The sequence below is a fragment of the Megalobrama amblycephala genome, linkage group LG7 (assembly GCF_018812025.1).
Source record: "Megalobrama amblycephala isolate DHTTF-2021 linkage group LG7, ASM1881202v1, whole genome shotgun sequence".
Taxonomy (NCBI): Eukaryota; Metazoa; Chordata; class Actinopteri; order Cypriniformes; family Xenocyprididae; genus Megalobrama; species Megalobrama amblycephala.
The window spans coordinates 1,473,487-1,489,265 of record NC_063050.1 but is presented as its reverse complement, the minus strand read 5'-3'; the positions used below and the strand labels follow the sequence as shown (position 1 = coordinate 1,489,265).

General features: G+C 41.7%; 1 protein-coding gene across 2 annotated transcripts; it reads left to right on the top strand.

Annotated features, from left to right (window-relative positions):
* Positions 1–11,228: 11,228 nt before the first annotated feature.
* On the top strand, positions 11,229–12,402 carry LOC125271040 (oleosin-B6-like). 2 transcript variants are annotated; one of them, XM_048194979.1, is made up of 3 exons: positions 11,229–11,358; positions 11,449–11,820; positions 11,914–12,402. In XM_048194979.1, the coding sequence occupies exons 1-3, from the start codon at positions 11,302–11,304 to the stop codon at positions 12,274–12,276; spliced, it is 792 nt and encodes a 263-aa protein (XP_048050936.1). In that variant the 5' UTR covers positions 11,229–11,301; the 3' UTR covers positions 12,277–12,402. The 2 variants fall into 2 exon arrangements, with proteins under 2 accessions (XP_048050936.1, XP_048050935.1); XM_048194978.1 differs by having other exon boundaries at positions 11,289–11,820.
* The last annotated feature ends 3,377 nt before the right edge of the window (positions 12,403–15,779 follow it).

Below are 15,779 nucleotides of genomic sequence, written 5' to 3'. Positions count from 1 at the left end.
GCAAAAAATACTTCTTACGCTTCTCCACGAAGCACGTCCGATCTAGTCCATGACAAACACAGAATGAAGCCAGAACGGCGAGTGAAAACACTCCCGAGTCTCCGCCCCTAACACACCTCCAAACATCGACGTCATCCGTCCCTAACACGCCCCCCAACACCGGAGGGATGGATTGCGCATGCGTCTTTCTTGCGGAGGGGTGTTTAAAAATGATTCAGCAGTATGCATAAATGCAAGATACGAGACTTGTGATTTTACGTAAACAGAATACTAATCTGCAACAATGGAAGAGAATGCAGATGCGTATTTAAATGATAATAAAATAACTCTTATAAATAATACTTTAATTAGCTCACTACGAATGTGTACAGGACTAACGCTTTTAACGTATCAGACATTTATCACACGCACGCACACACACACACACACACACACACACACACACACAGATAATTACATATAGATAATTATTTTCCTATTGATGTCCCCGGAATTGTTTTATTGCAGGGGTGTCTGTTGAGTTCGCCCAGAGGTTAAGGAAGGATGGGGTTCAGTGACCCCTGACAAGATGTAAGACGATGCACCTACATACCTGCGGAGTCCTGGTGATGTTTTGAGCGGGATGTGGCCTAGTGTGTTTATGATACAGATAATAATCGCACCACGCAGCGTTAAGGAGAAGGCTGAAAGGATCGTTTGATCATAAGAGCATACGCTCTAATGTGTAAATGAGCAGCAAGATTGAGCGGGAGAGGATGCGTTTTTCTCAGGCTCATGTAATTTGATGCATCAATTAATAAATAGTAGTGGTGTAACATATTGTATTATAATATTATCAGAAATGTCACGCTGGGAATGTTGTACTCCTCTACAACATGTAAAGATATAGAATAGAACTACGCTAAGAGATTTTAAAAAAGGTTTAAGGTTTCTGACACAGTAGGTGACAACTCAGAAGACAACCCAGAACTTTATAACCGTCAGAAACGCCCCTCAGTCCGGTTAGATTTAAAAAAATGCCAGAAAAATGTCATTTACAACAAAGATTCGACAGGAGCTACCACGGAGCATTATCCAATCGTCGTTGTTAGGATGGCTGCTAATAACATCGGTGAGTACTATATTTTATAAGTACAGCATGCACATACATGTTTTGGACTATCTTAATTTCAATGTTTTTTTTTTGTTTTGTTTTTATATCATAGATGTGAATGAAGAGGTTCTTTATTTCGACGAAGGACTAGATCTTATTCTGGATGAAATAAGTAAGTATCATTTCGCTCTCCATTAAAAAATCATGATTAATAAATAGTCTATTAAATAATGTGTTTTTTCTTTTCTTTTTTCTCTCAGTTGATGATGCATTTCTTAGGGGTGCTGCGGTTCATGATGTGTTGCAAGGTAGTCATATGGACAAACAATTTATTCTTTTCAATGCTATTGAGAGATTTTTATATTGTTCATAAGCATATGCTTGTAATTTTCTCAACAGAAGAAGTAGTGTCGATTGAATTTCCCGCTGGCGACTATGAACAGCCAATCTCCATCACAGGCCCTGAAAACAACGCCTCCAACATACCTCCACCTCCTCCCCCCGAAAAAACTGTTGGCGAGAAGCGTTGTGACTCTGTCCCGACGCATTCGCAACAGGGCACCGGCGTGATTGCATCTACCAGACCTGTGTCAGGACGCGGAGAAAAGCGACTCCGAGAGGTGTACGGAGAACAAGCAGTACCTCTACCTACACAATATAACGGAGATGGTGACGACGCCATCCCGTCCACATCAGGATGTGGGAGGAAGAGGCTTAGAGAGGCCTACGGAAGCGAACCGTCCTCTGCCAAAAGAAGGGTGTTTAAGCACGTCGGTGGATATAGGTAAGACGATGGACTATATATATATATATATATATATATATATATATATATATATATATATATATATATATATATATACGCATGATACATTTAATAAATAAACTTTAAATTGTATTTACACAGACCAAGATTACGACGAGAGAGGTCTAACATTATACGTGGAATCCCAGGAGGAGGCTTGCAACAATTTCGATTCTGATTCAAGCTCGGATGATTCAAGCTCGGATGAGGACGATACAGGATATCTTTTTAACGAACAACATCTGCCACAACTCAGCTATTCTATGATGAACAAGATCAACCGGAATTTTAAACGAATTTTGAATTTAGCTTGCCTGCCTTTATCATATCAAGAGGTCGAAGAGATTGTACGTTCTTCACAGTCCGATGTGATATCCATCCTACAGAACATAATAGCGTGTCAACAACAGCACACCATTGCCCTAAGCCACGCTGCCGATTTCTGGATGAACGGTCATAATCAGCTTCTGGATGAAAACAGACAACTGCAGTCTACGCTCTCAGAAGTAAGGGGAGAACAGCAGCTTTCCGTCGTTGCGTTAAGTCTAATGTCTGAACGCTTAAATATTATTCAAAGGGTGTTATTGGATTTACAAAATATCATTATGGGGAGGGATAGATGATGATGAGATAATACTTAATTCTACATGTTGACTGTTTTGTTTTTGTTATCGATAATTTTGTATGCATGTGTTTAAGTGTTTGTTTATAATCTGAAAGTCGTTCGCTATTTTTGGTACCGATGGTATGCTATTTACCGATATTATACATTGTGCCATATTTTGATATGTATTTTGTAACTTCTAACGTTTTATAATTGTGTGTGGGGAAGGCAGAGCAAACGTTTGTTTCTAAGAGAGAGAGAGAGAAAAAATAATAAATAAATAAAAAAAACAAAAATGACTTCTAAAAGGTGTCGCGATGAATCACATCATACTGATGACGATGATAATGAACAAATAGTATTAAGACCTAGAACAAATGATGAACAGATACGTACATTAATAAGAGATCAACTACAAATGTTGATGGCCACGGGTGAAAATACACCTGTCAGCCTAGAACATCTCATAAATGAACAAAATGAATGGTTAGAAATGTCTACGGATGATAATGAAAACAATCAGATAGGGCATGGTTCAGTTAGCCAGACAAATGACGATACTTTGGAGCGTAATATGGAACTGAGTGATGATGAAATTCGTAGGTTGGTAACAGAAGGAGGTAATGTAGAAGACTATATCATAACGCCGCGTCAAAGATTTAATGGCGTAGAAATTCAAAGAACCCTAAATTTCAGGGAGATTACGGCAACTACTGATCTGGCTGCATATAACATCTTGCTACACAATGCGTTAAATGAAATTGTATCGTTATCCAGATCGCTGGCTGGCGAGACGGGATATATTAATGTGTCTCTATCGGGGGAGAGTCTTTCTGCCCCCATTAACGCCGTTTTAACACCTGATAATAACCACAATCCAGATTTATTCATAGATCAGATCGAAAATTCCATGCAAAGTAATGAATCTGTGTGCAATGATGATCAACTGACTCTTAAAGTGTCTATCGTAAGAGATAAACAGGGCGGAGGACGTAGGAAATTATCAGATTTGGCTCATAATGAAGTCATAAGAAGGAATAAAATGAACTTATTCTGTCCCGTAAATGTCGAAGACAATATGTGCTTTAGTTACTGTTTAGCACATTTCATGAATCCTAATTCCACTGATCAGGAATTGAGAAAAATAGGGGCCGATATACACAGAGATGCGGGGTACACCCCACAAAGGATGATAGGATTTAATGATATTTCTGTTTTTGAACAGCACTTGGGTGTGAAAATAGTTGTCTTTCATAGGGATTGGTCTGGAAATTTAGAAGTGCATAAAAACTATGATGCACTACATCCAAAGACTGCTCATCTATATATTCACGAAGACCATTATTATCTTATAAAAAATTTGAAAGCATTCCTAGGATCTAGTTACGTATGCTTATTCTGCTATAAAGGTTTTGATGACCAAAGACTTCACAAATGCAAATTTGCGTGCAATGTGTGTAATAGCGCGGATTGTCACTCCTATCCCAAGAGTTATAGACAATGCGCAGAATGTCTCAGATATTGCAAATCTAACTTCTGTTACGACGCGCATAAACAATCACACATATCAGGTGAAAAATCACAGTGTGATGTTATAAAATATTGTGACAAATGCTGTAGATTGTACCGTTTAACAAATAAGAACAAAAAACACAAGTGTGCATCCTCTAAATGCGTACATTGCAAGGAAACTTTGGTGGAAGGTGCCGAACACATGTGTTTCATTCAACCTATCAAATTGGATGAACATGATGATAAGTACGTATATTATGACCTTGAAACTATGCACACAGATGGAAGACACATAGCAAACTACGCATGTGCTTTAACTCACAGCGGAGATGAGTTCACAGCAGAAGGCACAAATTGTGTTGGAGCTTATGATTAAGCATTTTAGACGACCAAAATATGCTAATTACACATTTATTGCACACAATGCCTCTGGATTCGACGCTCATATACTGCTGGAATATTTTACCAGTGTAGGTCTAGCACCAAAAATTATAATGCAGGGCTGTAAAATCATTTTCATGTATGACTCTGCTTTTAAACAGCGTTACATAGACAGCTTCAGCTTCCTCCCGATGGGATTGGCTAAAACTACCTCTGCGTTCGACCTCAACATAGGTGAAAAAGGATTCTTCCCCCATCACTTCAACAGACCTGAGAATGTGAATTATGTGGGTCCGTATCCTTCTAAACATTTCTACGGATATAACACGATGAGTAACTCCGATCGCGAGAGATTTGATGAGTGGTATAATTCTTTACAAAACAAAATTTTCGATTTCAGACGTGAACTTGGATTTTACTGCCGGAATGACGTAATTATCCTGCGACAGGCGTGTATGAAGTTCAGAGACGAGTTCATGAATTGCGCGCAGATTGACCCTTTCAAATGTATGACACTGGCAGGAACTTGTATGAAAGTCTTTAAGACGAACTACCTATGCAAAGATACTTTGGCATTAACACATAACAACGCGTACATTAATCAGTTCAAGACGTACTCCAATGCGTCGATACAATGGTTAGAGTACATCAAAGAAAGTCGTGATGTTGACGTGCGTCACGCACTGAATTATGGTGAAGTTCAGTTTGGTCCATTCCATCTCGATGGATATTATGAAAATAATAACCATAAAGTGGCATTAGAATATTTAGGGTGTTTTTTTCACGCACATTATTGTAAATTTAAACCCGATGATGTCCATCCTCTGCATAAAGTGACATTCGAAAATCTCAGGCGACAGACTGAAAACAGGCTTCAAACACTGCGTGACGTGTATTCCTTGGATGTAGTTTCAATCTGGGAATGTGAATGGGAGCGAGCGAAAAAAGACGATCCGTCAGTTATGAAATTTATGGAAAAATATGAAGCGCCCGAAAGACTGAAACCACGAGATGCGTTGTTTGGGGGAAGGACAAAGTATCTTTGCATAGGTAGTTCGTCTTAAAGACTTTCATACAAGTTCCTGCCAGTGTCATACATTTGAAAGGGTCAATCTGCGCGCAATTCATGAACTCGTCTCTGAACTTCATACACGCCTGTCGCAGGATAATTACGTCATTCCGGCAGTAAAATCCAAGTTCACGTCTGAAATCGAAAATTTTGTTTTGTAAAGAATTATACCACTCATCAAATCTCTCGCGATCGGAGTTACTCATCGTGTTATATCCGTAGAAATGTTTAGAAGGATACGGACCCACATAATTCACATTCTCAGGTCTGTTGAAGTGATGGGGGAAGAATCCTTTTTCACCTATGTTGAGGTCGAACGCAGAGGTAGTTTTAGCCAATCCCATCGGGAGGAAGCTGAAGCTGTCTATGTAACGCTGTTTAAAAGCAGAGTCATACATGAAAATGATTTTACAGCCCTGCATTATAATTTTTGGTGCTAGACCTACACTGGTAAAATATTCCAGCAGTATATGAGTGTCGAATCCAGAGGCATTGTGTGCAATAAATGTGTAATTAGCATATTTTGGTCGTCTAAAATGCTTAATCATAAGCTCCAAACAATTTGTGCCTTCTGCTGTGAACTCATCTCCGCTGTGAGTTAAAGCACATGCGTAGTTTGCTATGTGTCTTCCATCTGTGTGCATAGTTTCAAGGTCATAATATACGTACTTATCATCATGTTCATCCAATTTGATAGGTTGAATGAAACACATGTGTTCGGCACCTTCCACCAAAGTTTCCTTGCAATGTACGCATTTAGAGGATGCACACTTGTGTTTTTTGTTCTTATTTGTTAAACGGTACAATCTACAGCATTTGTCACAATATTTTATAACATCACACTGTGATTTTTCACCTGATATGTGTGATTGTTTATGCGTGTCGTAACAGAAGTTAGATTTGCAATATCTGAGACATTCTGCGCATTGTCTATAACTCTTGGGATAGGAGTGACAATCCGCGCTATTACACACATTGCACGCAAATTTGCATTTGTGAAGTCTTTGGTCATCAAAACCTTTATAGCAGAATAAGCATACGTAACTAGATCCTAGGAATGCTTTCAAATTTTTTATAAGATAATAATGGTCTTCGTGAATATATAGATGAGCAGTCTTTGGATGTAGTGCATCATAGTTTTTATGCACTTCTAAATTTCCAGACCAATCCCTATGAAAGACAACTATTTTCACACCCAAGTGCTGTTCAAAAACAGAAATATCATTAAATCCTATCATCCTTTGTGGGGTGTACCCCGCATCTCTGTGTATATCGGCCCCTATTTTTCTCAATTCCTGATCAGTGGAATTAGGATTCATGAAATGTGCTAAACAGTAACTAAAGCACATATTGTCTTCGACATTTACGGGACAGAATAAGTTCATTTTATTCCTTCTTATGACTTCATTATGAGCCAAATCTGATAATTTCCTACGTCCTCCGCCCTGTTTATCTCTTACGATAGACACTTTAAGAGTCAGTTGATCATCATTGCACACAGATTCATTACTTTGCATGGAATTTTCGATCTGATCTATGAATAAATCTGGATTGTGGTTATTATCAGGTGTTAAAACGGCGTTAATGGGGGCAGAAAGACTCTCCCCCGATAGAGACACATTAATATATCCCGTCTCGCCAGCCAGCGATCTGGATAACGATACAATTTCATTTAACGCATTGTGTAGCAAGATGTTATATGCAGCCAGATCAGTAGTTGCCGTAATCTCCCTGAAATTTAGGGTTCTTTGAATTTCTACGCCATTAAATCTTTGACGCAGCGTTATGATATAGTCTTCTACATTACCTCCTTCTGTTACCAACCTACGAATTTCATCATCACTCAGTTCCATATTACGCTCCAAAGTATCGTCATTTGTCTGGCTAACTGAACCATGCCCTATCTGATTGTTTTCATTATCATCCGTAGACATTTCTAACCATTCATTTTGTTCATTTATGAGATGTTCTAGGCTGACAGGTGTATTTTCACCCGTGGCCATCAACATTTGTAGTTGATCTCTTATTAATGTACGTATCTGTTCATCATTTGTTCTAGGTCTTAATACTATTTGTTCATTATCATCGTCATCAGTATGATGTGATTCATCGCGACACCTTTTAGAAGTCATTTTTGTTTTTTTTTATTTATTTATTATTTTTTCTCTCTCTCTCTCTTAGAAACAAACGTTTGCTCTGCCTTCCCCACACACAATTATAAAACGTTAGAAGTTACAAAATACATATCAAAATATGGCACAATGTATAATATCGGTAAATAGCATACCATCGGTACCAAAAATAGCGAACGACTTTCAGATTATAAACAAACACTTAAACACATGCATACAAAATTATCGATAACAAAAACAAAACAGTCAACATGTAGAATTAAGTATTATCTCATCATCATCTATCCCTCCCCATAATGATATTTTGTAAATCCAATAACACCCTTTGAATAATATTTAAGCGTTCAGACATTAGACTTAACGCAACGACGGAAAGCTGCTGTTCTCCCCTTACTTCTGAGAGCGTAGACTGCAGTTGTCTGTTTTCATCCAGAAGCTGATTATGACCGTTCATCCAGAAATCGGCAGCGTGGCTTAGGGCAATGGTGTGCTGTTGTTGACACGCTATTATGTTCTGTAGGATGGATATCACATCGGACTGTGAAGAACGTACAATCTCTTCGACCTCTTGATATGATAAAGGCAGGCAAGCTAAATTCAAAATTCGTTTAAAATTCCGGTTGATCTTGTTCATCATAGAATAGCTGAGTTGTGGCAGATGTTGTTCGTTAAAAAGATATCCTGTATCGTCCTCATCCGAGCTTGAATCATCCGAGCTTGAATCAGAATCGAAATTGTTGCAAGCCTCCTCCTGGGATTCCACGTATAATGTTAGACCTCTCTCGTCGTAATCTTGGTCTGTGTAAATACAATTTAAAGTTTATTTATTAAATGTATCATGCGTAATATATATATATATATATATATATATATATATATATATAGTCCATCGTCTTACCTATATCCACCGACGTGCTTAAACACCCTTCTTTTGGCAGAGGACGTTCGCTTCCGTAGGCCTCTCTAAGCCTCTTCCTCCCACATCCTGATGTGGACGGGATGGCGTCGTCACCATCTCCGTTATATTGTGTAGGTAGAGGTACTGCTTGTTCTCCGTACACCTCTCGGAGTCGCTTTTCTCCGCGTCCTGACACAGGTCTGGTAGATGCAATCACGCCGGTGCCCTGTTGCGAATGCGTCGGGACAGAGTCACAACGCTTCTCGCCAACAGTTTTTTCGGGGGAGGAGGTGGAGGTATGTTGGAGGCGTTGTTTTCAGGGCCTGTGATGGAGATTGGCTGTTCATAGTCGCCAGCGGGAAATTCAATCGACACTACTTCTTCTGTTGAGAAAATTACAAGCATATGCTTATGAACAATATAAAAATCTCTCAATAGCATTGAAAAGAATAAATTGTTTGTCCATATGACTACCTTGCAACACATCATGAACCGCAGCACCCCTAAGAAATGCATCATCAACTGAGAGAAAAAAGAAAAGAAAAAACACATTATTTAATAGACTATTTATTAATCATGATTTTTTAATGGAGAGCGAAATGATACTTACTTATTTCATCCAGAATAAGATCTAGTCCTTCGTCGAAATAAAGAACCTCTTCATTCACATCTATGATATAAAAACAAAACAAAAAAAAAAACATTGAAATTAAGATAGTCCAAAACATGTATGTGCATGCTGTACTTATAAAATATAGTACTCACCGATGTTATTAGCAGCCATCCTAACAACGACGATTGGATAATGCTCCGTGGTAGCTCCTGTTGAATCTTTGTTGTAAATGACATTTTTCTGGCATTTTTTTAAATCTAACCGGACTGAGGGGCGTTTCTGACGGTTATAAAGTTCTGGGTTGTCTTCTGAGTTGTCACCTACTGTGTCAGAAACCTTAAACCTTTTTTAAAATCTCTTAGCGTAGTTCTATTCTATATCTTTACATGTTGTAGAGGAGTACAACATTCCCAGCGTGACATTTCTGATAATATTATAATACAATATGTTACACCACTACTATTTATTAATTGATGCATCAAATTACATGAGCCTGAGAAAAACGCATCCTCTCCCGCTCAATCTTGCTGCTCATTTACACATTAGAGCGTATGCTCTTATGATCAAACGATCCTTTCAGCCTTCTCCTTAACGCTGCGTGGTGCGATTATTTGTAAGGGAAGCTAGGACCCGCCCTGCTATTTATCTGACAGGGAGCCAGTAAGCCACCTGTGTACAAACGTTGATATTTCTGAGCGTTGTTTTCCTCCTGGTGCTGCTGTGTTATTACAGTGTAACGAACGTGCATCCTCAAACAGCCTAAGCGGTCCCCGTCGAATAGATATCAAGTGGCACCATGGCGGGTTAAGGAAGCTTGATGCCACCGGTTATCTATTTGACAGGGAGCCGGTAAGCCGCCCGTGTACAAAGGTTGATGTTTTTGAACCCCGCTGTTGTCATTGTGAAACTCGCTGCATCCCCAAACATCCTACACGGCCCCCGTCGAATAGGCAACAGGTGGGAGCCTTGCCGAGTAAGGGAAGCTGGGCCTCGCCTGTTGTTTATTTGACAGAGAGCCATTAAGCCACCTGTGTACAAATGTTGAGATTTTCTCCTGTTTCTTGTGTGTGTATTATATTTCCTTGAAGTTGTACTGCCACGGCCCCGGTGCATTTCCGGGTAAGGGGTCACACAGCAGTGCGTTTTTACTTGAAGTTGTACAGGTGCATTTTCGGGTAACGGCAGTTGCGTGCGTCACAGCAGTGTGTTTTTACTTGAAGTTGTACTGGTGTGTATTTTGAAGTCTGCCGTTTTTGATGATGTTTTTTCTCTCTCTCTCTCTCTCTCTCTCTCATATTTGTCTGTGCAGGTGGATTTCGTCTCTGAGGCAGTCACACGTCAAGGAAACGACGGTGAAGCACTATGCCCAGAACGTGGCCCAGTTTGTGGACTACCTGGCCGAAACTCCCCCCTCCACGTGCCGACTTACAAAGATCATCCTGATCGCGCTTCGGCGCGAGATGCGACGGATCTTGAAGTCGATGCGGAGGGGCGTGGTGGCGCACCAGGCGGCGGTGAAAGCCTCCAAGGAGGAGAGGGTAATTTCAAAGGCGACGCTGAGGAAGTGCTGTGAGCTCTCCAAAGAAGCCATCCCCAAGCTTCTGGGTAAATATGTGCACGTTCCTTCTATCTACTTCTATCTGCCACCTGTTCGACGGGGACGGCGATAGCAGTCCGTGTACAGGGCCCTTTTTTGCTGATGTTAATTTATGTGTTTCTTGGTTTTTGTCTGTTTCAGCCACCATGGAGAGCGCTCCCAGCGCCAAAAACCTGTGGCGTTTTTACCGTCACTTCTCGGCTTTCCTCGCCTCCATTTACGGGCACCAAGGGGGGTGTGTACCAAAACATGATGATCCAGGAGGTGGAGGGGGCGAGGAAGTCGACTTCGGAGAAGTCGTTCGTCGTAAACGTGAGTGCTTTATACACTTCCTAACCCGGTTCATTTTGCACCCACACCCTAACCCCCGGGACACGGTCTTTAACTGGCGTCGTGTCCTTTCTTCTCAGATCGAGAGCCACAAGACGAATCAGGCCTACGGTCCTGCCCAGGTGGCGCTCCTGGAGGACGAGTATGAGTGGACGAGGCGTTTTCTGGCACTGAGGAGCAAGCTGCCGGGGGGGAAGATGGCCAAACACTTCTTCTTCACCTCCACGCCAAATCCGTGCAAAAACTTGAACAGCTATTTCCAGGGAGATGAAGCTGCCCGGCTGTCCGACCTTTACGGACCTGAGAACCTCCATCGCCAGCCACGTAAGCATTCCTTTCTCGAGCACTTTGTTTTGTTCTTTGTCTCAGCGGTCCATCTCACTCACCCCCCTTTGTTTTTCATTTTATTTTCAGGCCAAGAACACTCACGGGGAGGACGACCGAATCAAGTTGGCCAAGTTCATGTGCCACGACGTCCGGACGGCCGACAAGTTTTACGCCATGAACTTGTCGGCAAAGCAGGCCTTGGAGCACCGGAGGCTGTTTGAGCAGGCGCTGGAGGGTGCGGACCTCAGTCCGATCCAGCCGGTGGGTCCCTCCTCTTCGTCCAGCCAGCGGAAGGCATCGACGCCCCGACGACGCATCCTCCTGGTGTCGTCCAGCTCCTCCGCCTCCTCCGCCGCCGCCTCCGCCTCCGCCTCCTCCTCGTCCTCCTCCTCGTCCTCCTCCTCGTCCTCCTCCTCCTCTCCAGAGGCTCCCGCCCAGTCCACCTCAGACTCGAGCCAGGTAAAGTGAAAAACAACAACACCCCAAAAAACCCACCACCAAAAAACAGCATTTTATCAAATGTCAAACTAACGTTTCACTCCTCTTTGACAGGACGCAGCCGCCATGGAAGAGACAGCCGCCCCCGCCGCGCCCGCCAGCCCCGCCGCCCCTGCTGCCCCTCCTGCCCCTCCTGCCCCTGCCGCCGCCACCACCAGCCACCTGATGCGTCGGGCCAGAAGGGGGAACCCGACGGTCAGGCTGACACCGCTGAAGTTGTGTCTCAAGCGCAAATTCACCTCAGAACAGCTTTCGCCGCTGAAGATGAAGAAGGTGGTGGTAACGAAGGGTGCCACTCTGCAGGGGATGCGGAAAAACACGAAGGGCGACTTGCACATCAAGAAAGCAATACAAAAGCGGCGAAAAGAGAAGAGGGTCCGGGACAAAAGGAGGAAGCACAAGAAGGACCGAGCTTAAATGCTGAAAAGAAAAAGAACTTTTTTTTTTTTCTTCCAACATAATTCTTCCTTTATTATTTTTTTTTTATTTAGTGTGTGTTTGCAGTGCCCTTTTAATAAATATACTTGTGTGATTTCAAATGTACACTTCTTGTCTGTCGCGTTTTTCCTTACCCCCCAAAAATTAAAATTGAATATGATCTTTTTGAAATACACACACTCTGTCATAACATGGTAGTTACACAGTACTTATAAATGTATGAGCAGCTCCCTGTAAAATGAGCTGTTTTTTTAAATCATAAAACCCATAAATTGAAAATCCATAAATGCATATTTTAAAGTTTTTCAAGTCATAAAACACATAAATTAAAAACCCACTGTTGCTGTCAAATGAGCAGCATATCCCCAAACATCCTAAATAGTCTGTGTAGAATAAATTTAAACTGGGAGGCTTGCAGGTAAGGGAAGTCAACTGTGAAGTGATAAATGCATATTTTAAAGTTTTTCAAATCATAAAACCCAAAAATTAAAAACACATTGTGGTTGTGAAATGAGCTGCATCCCCAAACAGCCTAAACAGTCTGCGTAGAATAGATATAAAGCGGTAGACTTGCAGGTAAGGGAAGTCAATAAGCCACCTGTGTACAAAAATATGCATAATTTCAATGTTCTTCAAGTCAAAAATCCCATAAAATGAAACTCACTGTCACTGTCAAATGAGCAGAATCCCCAAACAGCCTAAACAGTCTGCGTAGAATAGATATAAAGTGGTAGACTTGCGGGTAAGGGAAGTCAATAAGCCACCTGTGTACAAAAATATGCATAATTTCTATTTTCTTCAAGTCAAAAATCCCATGAAATGAAACTCACCGTCACTGTCAAATGAGCAGAATCCCCAAACAGCCTAAACAGTCTGCGTAGAATAGATATAAAGTGGTAGACTTGCGGGTAAGGGAAGTCAATAAGCCACCTGTGTACAAAAATATGCATAATTTCAATGTTCTTCAAGTCAAAAATCCCATGAAATGAAACTCACCGTCACTGTCAAATGAGCAGAATCCCCAAACAGCCTAGAGACTCTGTGTAGAATAGATATAAAGTGGTAGACTGGCAGATAAGGGAAGCTGCCTCCCAGGTTCGGTCTATTTGACAGGTCCCCTGTACGCAATCTGTGTAAAGGCCATCCACTTTACACATCCCTAAACCTCACCGTCACCGCCCACCTGGGCCCAACCCCTACCCGTCTCAGCCCGCCTGGGCCCAACCACTACCCGTTTCAGCCCGCCTGGGCATCCCCAAACATCCTACAGGTCCCTCGTCGAATGGATAGCAGCTGGGAGGCTGACAGGTAAGGGAACCTTCCTCCCAGCCGCTATCTATTCGACGAGGACCCAGCAAGCCATCGGTGTACAAATGAGTTAAACAAATAATATTAATGAGAATAAGAAGAAGAAGTTAGAGCTGGGCTCTAACTCCTGTGGAATTCTGGTTGTTGGTCTCTATTCAAAGGCTAACGACCGAGGTTAATGGGCCATCCACACGGCCAGTTGAGCTCATTCGGAAGAAAGACCTCGCAGGGACAGCATCAACAGCTCCAGAGCCCTCTTACTTTCCAAAGTGAACCTCTAAAACCTTTTTTTTTTCTTCCCAAGGTAAGTAGTATTTCTTTGGACAGTTGTGATACTTGTGAACTTTAAAATGTAATAACTTGGTTTGCACGTTCACAGATGCTGCTGGAATGCCCCATGTGTCACTGCACTGTGACTCATCTGAGGCATCACCTGAGGTCTGCGCACGGCATCTTAAACCTGCAGGAGCGTCAGATCTTGCTGAAGTTGGCCAGAGGCAGGGTGAAGCTGAGGGACCTGATCTGTCCCGTGTGTTCCAAAGAGTTTATCTACATAGAGAAACACCTAATGAGGGGACATTCAGATCTGACAGTGAGTATGGCTGCACCCAATTGATGAGCTGGTTCCTCTAACATACCATTAATGGTTAATGTCATGACTAACTGTCCTGCTGTTCTTTTATCTAGGCTTCAGAGTTCGCTGTACACATCAGGGACCTCCTGTGGAAGGTCACGGAGGACGAGCTGAGGAGTCTGTGGGCGACAAACCCTCAGATTCCTATGGCCAGCACTTTCGACGTGACCTCCAACTTGGTGGACGCAGGAGGAGAGACCGCTTCAGCTCCGCAGCCTGAAGGGGACTTTTTTCAAGCACTTGGTAAGGCGATCGATGCGTTCTTAATTTGTACTTGACATTGCATATTAAAGAATTTGAAACTAAAACTATGTTTATTACAGAGGAGATCCGAGACCTTCCAGAAGTGTCTGGCCAGGACACGGAAGACCTGCAAACGGATGCACAGGACGGGGCTTTTGTGATTCAAGGTAGGCGTTAATGACTCGACACATTAGCGATTAGTCTCTATGGAATTAGCTAAATGGAATATTAACAGATAATGCTTTGTTTTTACAGAGACAGAACCTGTCCAGGGCCAGCATTCAGAATTTGCAACGCTGAATCTGCAGGATCTCCTGGACCTGGACCTTGAGTGACCTGGAGTGGAGTGAAACAACAACAACAGCAACAACAAAAAAGCACCTTTTTTTTTAAAATAAATTGTATTTTATAGCGTGCGATTTACACAAAAAATATATTTTTTTAAACATTTGTATATGTTTGTATATTTGTATTTATAAAGGATTGTTTGTATGTGAGTTAATGTAAGATGTGTGCAATGCCATAAAAATAAAAAGAAAGTTTTAAATACACAAGTTTTGTCTCTTTCGATGGGGTACAATTTCTAATTGCTGTCAGATGAACAAAAACGCAGAATCCACAAACAGCCTAAACAGTCTGTGTAGAATAGTTATAAAGTGGAAGACTTGCAGGTAAGGGAAGTCAATAAGCCACCTGTGTACAACAATATGCATAATTTGTAACCCACTTTTGTTGTGAAGTGAGCTGCATCCCCAAACAGCCTAAACAGTCTGTGTAGAATAGATATAAAGTGGTAGACTTGCAGGTAAGGGAAGTCAATAAGCCACCTGTGTGCAAAAATATGCATAATTTCAAGTTTCATCAATTCAAAAATCCCATAAAATGAAACTCACCGTCACTGTCAAATGAGCAGAATCCCCAAACAGCCTAAACAATCTGTGTAGAATAGATATAAAGTGGTAGACTTGCAGGTAAGGGAAGTCAATAAGCCACCTGTGTACAACAATATGCATAATTTCAAGTTTTATCAATTCAAAAATCCCATAAAATGAAACTCACCGTCACTGTCAAATGAGCAGAATCCCCAAACAGCCTAAACAGTCTGTGTAGAATAGATATAAAGTGGTAGACTTGCAGGTAAGGGAAGTCAATAAGCCACCTGTGTACAAAAATATGCATAATTTCAATTTTTATCAATTAAAAAATCCCATGAAATGAAACTCACCGTCACTGTGAAATGAGCAGCCAGGCGCCCTTGCCCCGGGGGTAAGGCCGAAACCTCCCCCCCGCGCGCTAG